The sequence below is a fragment of the Hibiscus syriacus genome, unplaced genomic scaffold (assembly GCF_006381635.1).
Source record: "Hibiscus syriacus cultivar Baekdansim isolate YM2019G1 unplaced genomic scaffold, ASM638163v2 tig00111197_pilon, whole genome shotgun sequence".
Lineage (NCBI taxonomy): Eukaryota > Viridiplantae > Streptophyta > Magnoliopsida > Malvales > Malvaceae > Hibiscus > Hibiscus syriacus.
In genome coordinates, this window is record NW_024063013.1 from 450,474 (window position 1) to 457,843 (window position 7,370).

The window sequence follows — 7,370 nt, forward strand, 5'->3', positions numbered from 1 at the left end:
AAAAGAAAAAAAAATCAAGTCTAATTTTATTTATTTTTTACATTTTCTAATTTAAAAACAAAACAATTTCTGAAGGAAAAAAAGAAAACACGGTACACGTAACACATATACCTGTATGTATGTAGTTGCACCCAGGCCAGCGATCTTTGGATTTTATGTTCATAAATTTTCTAGCAACTCCTCTTTCCCCATTTAGTTATCTCTTTCGTTTCTTCACTGTCACTATTTCTTTTTAGCAGCAGTGTTTCGAGAACACCTCATTTTCTATTCAGAAAAACAAAGTGGAAGATATTTAGATCTCATTATTATTTAATCTATATATTTTTTGGGTGTCTTAAGCTCTGTAAAATTTGCGTTTTGCTTGGAAATATTTTTGGTTTGTACTTTTGGAGGAGAAATGTGGAGCGAAGTGCTGTATTTCTGGTTTCTAAAACCGATTGGAGAGATTTGATGGAATTATAAGAGTTGATGCTTTACTTTTGGACATTTGATGGAGCTTATAATCCGGTTTGGTTCAAGCAACTTAACCAGACTTGATTTTAAGCTTCGATTTGTTGCTGTTTTATTGGAGGTAAATCTTCGACTTCACTGTAATTATTTCTCAGACTGCTTGAATTTTATGAAGATGATAGGATGATTGTGGGTTTTAATTGTAGAAACATATCAGGTTGCAGAACACATGGGTTCACTTGGAAAATTAGTTCGAAAAGGATCAGATACTTCGAAATTTGATGTTTAATACTTCGAAGGTTTCTTTTTCTTTTCTGCATTTGAAGTTGGGATTCATTTGCCTACATCATAGTTTTCTTTATATTTATTGATTTTACCGTTTTGCAACGATTTTTTGGGGTTCTTTCCTTTTGGAAGCTGTTCACCAAGGGTTTGCTTGTTGGATAAAAACGCGAACTTTTAGTTGAATCAGATATTGATTTTTTTTTATTTCAAAAAAAAAAAGCTATTGAAATTTTGAAAGTTTATGGGATTCTTACATCTACAGTTTTCATCATTCCCCAATTTTATTACTTTTGAATTATTTGAAGTTGAAACTTTTGGGGGTGAATGCCACATCAAATATCTGGATTTGAGTTCTTGATTTGTAAAAACTTAATCTTGGTGCTGGTATTAGCCACAGTTTGGTTTTATTAGATCTATTGTTGCATAGAGTTTTTTCTTTCCCTTTTTGGTTTTAATATCTAATTCTGGGGTTTCTTGTTTGTGCAATTCCCTTTAAAGTTCAAGCCTTTTCTTACGTGTACTGCAGATTTTATTGTTATTGTTATGGTCTGAAGCTGCTACCGCTAACCTCCGGGAGCGTGATGATCTGCAATGGGAAGGCCAAGAAAGAGGAAGAAGTGAAAACATTGTTTTGCATTCATGTATTCATGACCAGATGGTTGAACAGAGAAGGCGAACGGGTCATAAGGTTTATTCGGTTACTCCTCAAGTTTATAAGCACTCAGGCATCTCAAATCATGTGCATCACAAAGGAAGGTCATTGCTTGGGATTCCCGAGTTGCTTGGTCATCCAAAGGATGCTAAACAACCTCTAAGAATATTTTTAAATTACGATGCTGTGCCACTCACAGGATAGAGATTGTCAAAAAATTGGCGACATTGTGAAGGTGGGTGCTTTTATGTCCTTGGTGATCTCTTTAGCATTGTAGTTCCGATCATGCTTGTAAGTCTAATTGAGGGTATTTGGTGTTTTTTTTCTTTTTTCTGGATTTTCTTTTACCAGCTTGGGGAGCCACTTCTGAGTTCTCCGCCTGGCATGCCCTCCTGCAATCCCCATGGCCATCCTCCAATCTATGGCGACTGTTGGTATAATTGCACTTTGGATGATATATCTGGGGAGGACAAACGTCGCCGACTTCGCAAGGTTTCAGTTTATACATTCTACAAATAAATTTGCTTTTGTTGGTAAGGATTAACCCAATGCTAACTTTTCTAAGAAATTGAATGAAGGCTCTAGGGCAGGCAGCTGACTGGTTCAAGAGAGCCTTGGCTGTAGAGCCTGTGAGAGGGAATTTGAGATTGAGTGGATATTCTGCATGCGGACAAGATGGAGGTGTATAGCTTCGTGAATATGTCGAAGGTATCTCATTTCAGTTTCTTAAAGTTACTTGGATTCCATTTTCATCTTGATGTTGGCCTCTAAGAGTAATTTCCTGCTAGATTCATTCTTTTGTAACCAATGTCTTTATCTATCTTTTCCTGCAGATGGTGTTGCTTATGCAGACTTGGTTCTTCTTGTGACTTTAAGACCTACCATTGGCAACACTTTAGCTTGGGCAGTAGCATTTGAACGTGACCAATGGGGCCGTGCAATAGCTGGTAATTGCTCGTTGTCCCATCTCTAAAGTGTGGAGTATGTTGATTTTGTGTGCAGTAGAAATCTAAAATAAAAAGCTATGTACTTCCGTTTTGTAGGTCATGTGAATGTTGCTCCACGACATTTAACGGCTGAAGCAGAGACTTTACTCTCAGCTACTCTTATCCACGAGGTTTGATGATTTTAATTTTATGAATTTGACAGAGTATAGGAGGAAATTGCTTATCCTAAATACCCTTGTTGTTTTAATCCAGGTTATGCATGTTCTTGGCTTTGACCTACATGCTTTTGATCATTTTAGGGATCAGAGAAAAAGGAGGCGCAGTCGGGTAATTACATGACCTGTACTGTGAGTATGAACATTAAACCAATTTGCATCATAAGTTATGGATTCTAAAGTAAAAGCTCAACTCTGTCTCTGTGTCACTTGTTCATTGCCTTTGAAATCAGACTTCAGTTGAACTTTTAATATTTTGTGATTTGGACGCATAAAGATGCTTTCAACACTGCATCTCATGTCTTGTTACTTTCAATATAAAAATAATGTATGTTGCTTACTTTGTCATATCTGGACTTGATGAAAAGTTTTAGAACCTCACTATCCCATGGTTATCACTTTGTGAATTTGCAGGTTACTCTTGTGGTGCTTCCACGTGTTATTATGCATTCATGGCATCATTATGGGGTATTGTTAACTTCTTTGTTGTGCTGAGTTTTTTTGCTTTAGATTACTGAAAAAAAGCACTATGAGAAACTTGAACAAATAGTTGATGATTGTTTAATCAACAGGCATTCTCAGAAAATTTTACAGGCTTAGAGCTAGAAGATGGGGGAGGGCGCGTCACATCAGGTATTCAATTTTGGCTTTGTTATTATTGCTTCTCCCCTCTCTATTTTGAGCCATTTGTTGTGGATTACTCATGGAAGTTATCTCAAAACTAGTGTAGAATACAAAATATGATTCTTAACAGAAGATGCAGCAGTTTAGCCGTATGGTCCTTAATGTTTTGGGTGATGACTTGGTCTCACTGGGAAAAATGACTTTTGATGAATGAGATAATGACTGGATCTGTGGATACAAGATCAGTAGTTTCAAAAATGACTCTGGCATTGTTGGAAGATAGTGGATGGTATCAAGCTAACTATAGCATGGCAGATCGTCTTGATTGGGGCCGCAACCAAGGAACAGATTTTGTTACTTCTCCTTGCAATCTCTGGAAGGGGGCATATCATTGCAATACAGCCAATTTGTCTGGCTGTACATATAACAGGGAAGCAGAGGGTTACTGTCCTATTGTAAGTTATAGTGAGGACCTACCTCAATGGGCTTGGTATTTTCCTCAGGCTACCAAGTGTATGTACTTGTTTGCAACTTGAATTCCTTATTTATGGGGATTGAAAGCCAGTGTATTAACATATGAAAATTTTAAGTTAGAATTATAGAAAAATTGTTTTCAGTTTTGGTTCCACTTCCACATGTTCCTAATGTGATACTTGTATTCTGCATGCTACTTGTCCTTGTGCATCCTTGACCTTTGTTATTGACTTTTACAGGTGGTCAGTCCTCGCTGGCTGATTATTGCGCATACTTTGTGGCATATTCTGATGGATTTTGTACGGACACTAATAGTGCAAGAGCCCCAGACAGAATGTTAGGTGAAGTGAGAGTGAGTAACTCAAGGTGATTTTTGACCCAAAAAATACTTTACTGGGGCTCTTTTTACTTTTTCTTTTTACCTTAGACATGGTTACAACTTTTGAGGCAATTGCTGATGAATAATCTTTTAATGATTGCATAGGTGCATGGCTTCATCCTTAGTGCGAACAGATTTTGTGCGTGGTTCTGTGACCCATGGAAAATGGTTGTTAGCAGCAAAGATGTGTAAATAATTCATTAGAGGTACGGTTTTATTTTGCTAAGCAAAGTTTTGCTGCAACCTTTTCCCTGCATGGACCAACTAACTGAAATAATAGCTTTTGTTTATAAATTATAACTGTAAAAGATAAAGCTGGCGAAAATCCTTTGAATGTTAAGTTCTTTCCCTCCTGCACCTTTTAATTTTGTTAATAATTTTTCTTTTAGCTGTGGATGGTATTTGGAAAGTGTCCTAAATCTGGTGGACCAGTTCAGTTCCCTGGTTTTAATGGTAATTTCAATCAACCATCTTTTCAGTCATTATGATCTATCTATTTGTATTGATAATTTCTTTTGATATTTTATCTGCAGGTGAACTGATTTGTTCTTCTTACCACGAAATCTGTAACACTGATGCGGTTTCTGTGTCCGGCCAATGTGCAAGTTCTTGTAATTTTAACGGTGACTGTGTTAATGGAAAGTGTCATTGCTTTCTGGGGTGGTCACGATTGTAATACAAGTGAGCTCCGCGATCCTTCTCAAAGTCGATATTTAGCTAAGATAAAACATGGTATGCCAATTCTCTTCCGAGACAATCCTTTTAAATAAACTGATGTTATTTTTGCCTGTGTTATATAATTTTCAGGATCTTGCACTATTAGTGTCCGTACATATCTGACTACAGATACCGGCCATACCGGCATTGACTGCTCGACTGGTAATATGTCTACATATCTGACTGCAGATACTCGTTTTCTGTCAATTATAGTCGTTTTTATCTATCTTATTTGTGGATGAAAATCTGAGGGATTTCTATATCAGTGATGCCTTTTCTGGCATTGTTAAGGATAAATTATCAAGATATGATCTTTTTATTATTCCCTCTTTTTTCAAGAAAAACGAAATGAAGTGTTGAGTGCTATTTCAATATTCTAAAACATTCATAGGGACCTCTCAAGGTTTGCATTCCATTATTGAAACATTTCATGCTGTGTACGTCTGGAAAAAAAATGCAGTCAATTAATTGCATATATCCTGTTTGTATTTCATCATTCTTAGTTTCTTACCATTTTATTTGGAACTATATGCCAGATGTTTGTGATGAACAATGCAGCCTCCATGGTGGTGTCTGTGACAATGGAGTTTGTGAGTTCCGCTGCTCCGACTATGCAGGCTACACATGCCAGAATAGCTCTACACTCCTCTCGAGTCTTTCAGTTTGCAAGGATGTGTTGGAGAGGGAGTTGTCAGGGCAACACTGTGCACCTAGCGAGGCAAGTATATTGCAGCAGCTAGAAGATGTTGTCATGCCCAATTACCACCGTTTATTCCCTAGCAGTGCACGAAAGTTGTTTAATAATGTATTCGGAAGCAGCTACTGCGATGCAGCTGCCAAGCGACTGGCCTGCTGGGTAAAGTAGCTTACCCTGGCTCTTGTTTTTGGAAGCATTTGTTTTTCACTAGTAGTTATCTCCTCACTTATTCTTTGAAATACCAGATTTCGATCCAAAAAGACCAAACTCTGTTTAGTAGCGAAGAGGAAGGGGACAGCCGATGCACGGGCTTTGGCGTGGTATAATCGCTTTCGAACTAGTTTCTTTTCGAGAAATATGGCTTTGAAAGGATTGTCTGTAAAATATAGGCAGTATTAGCATATCCCCAACTGCCCTTTCGAGTAGGAAAGGTGGCACCTAAATGCGGGGCCTTAGGTATAGAGTTGGGCCCAAAATTCAATTAGAAAATTTGGGCATGGTCAGGCTTCCCAATTAAAAAGCCTCATGTAGAGAAGATTGAAAATGCAAGAAGGAAAAGAAAGCAGCTGTGTTGAGTTAGTGATCCATGTTAGGCTTGAAAGGAAAATTCGCATGTTGTTCAGTGGTTAATGGGTAATGGTTTTCCATACTTGTAGCATGGACGTAATTAAGGATGACAGTCGAGGGGATTATCGTAACTACTTTGATTTAATATCTGGCTACATCTGAAAAAAATACGTGGAACTTGGATTAGGAGATAATTTTTGGAAACAGAATGAACGCTAAGACGTAAGCTGGAAAATGGAGTTAGAGTTGGTTCAAATAAAAAAAACTTAATCCAAAAATAAGTGTTTAAATTATGCTTCGAAAAACGTTTGTGTTTAAAGAATTTTTTACTAAAAATAGGTGATTAAAGTTTTTTCCGTTAAAATTTTAGGTGCTCGAATGTTATGGTTGATTGTGCCTTGTTCCCATATGTAATGGGGTAAGGGGGAGGTAAGATAGTAGGCTGCTCCCAACACTAGGTTGAGAGCAGCTTTCGTAGGATACCCCGAATGTTAATTGTTGTTAAATAACACGTGTCATGTTTTAGTCATTTTGAAAATTTTTATTTAAAATAAAATTTTTATTTTTTAAAAAATATATATAATCTTGTTTTTAAATAAAAAAATTCAAAACTTTTAAAATCTTAATTTTAATCACTTTGTCACCGTGGTCACAACCAACAGCGTCAATCAGTCGAACACCCAACAATGTGTGATCGTCCAATTACTCAAGACCAAAACTCTCATACTTTCGCAACTGATCGAAACTAAATTCCCCTAAATCTATAAATTCCTAAACATAAATCCTTAAATCTAATACCCAAATCCCTAATCATAATCCCAAATTTATTATTAAATTCAACCTAAACTTATTATTAAATATAATTAATTGAAACATGAGGATGATGGGGGAGAGCACAGGCCGCGGGGAGGGGGTGGGGTTGGAACTGCACAGGGAAGGTTTTTCCATTAAAAAAATAAAAAAAATATATTTTTAAAAAATAAAATTTCAAAATTATCAGAAAATGACAACGGAGGTTTTTATCGAAAGTTAACATTCAAATACCTAAAATAAAAACGGAAACAACTTTAGATATCATTTTTAGCAAAAAAAAACTTTTACACAAAAATATTTTCGAGACATAGTTTTAACCCTCATTTTTGTACTAAGTCAAAGAAAAAAAGTAGACACCCTAAGTTCCCTTTTACTACTACCAAGGGCTTTACGAAAGCCATTAATATGAGTATAGATATACACGATTTTATTAATACTATATGTAAATAAAGATAAATATAATTTTTTTATTGATATTAAATATAAACAAGGCGGTAATAAATTTTATATTGAGTACGAATTTATAAAATTTTAAGGAACGATAAGTTTA

The 7,370-nt window shown here is 36.1% G+C and overlaps 1 protein-coding gene and 1 pseudogene across 1 annotated transcript; both read left to right on the forward strand.

Moving 5' to 3' along the window:
• Positions 1 to 237: 237 nt before the first annotated feature.
• LOC120155563 lies at positions 238 to 1,591 on the forward strand. The gene is made up of 2 exons (XM_039167091.1): positions 238 to 571; positions 1,262 to 1,591. Exons 1-2 carry the CDS (start codon positions 491 to 493, stop codon positions 1,589 to 1,591), a joined length of 411 nt encoding a protein of 136 aa, XP_039023022.1. The 5' UTR covers positions 238 to 490.
• Positions 1,592 to 2,086: 495 nt separating this feature from the next.
• Positions 2,087 to 6,040, forward strand: LOC120155564 (annotated as a pseudogene).
• Positions 6,041 to 7,370: the final 1,330 nt, after the last annotated feature.

Excerpts from the sequence above, each read along its gene's own strand:
- LOC120155563 (XM_039167091.1), top strand. The coding sequence starts at position 491 with ATGGAGCTTATAATCCGGTTTGGTTCAAGCAACTTAACCAGACTTGAT. Across the intron at positions 572-1,261 it reads TTGTTGCTGTTTTATTGGAG|ATTTTATTGTTATTGTTATG; the intron begins GTAAATCTTCGA and ends CGTGTACTGCAG.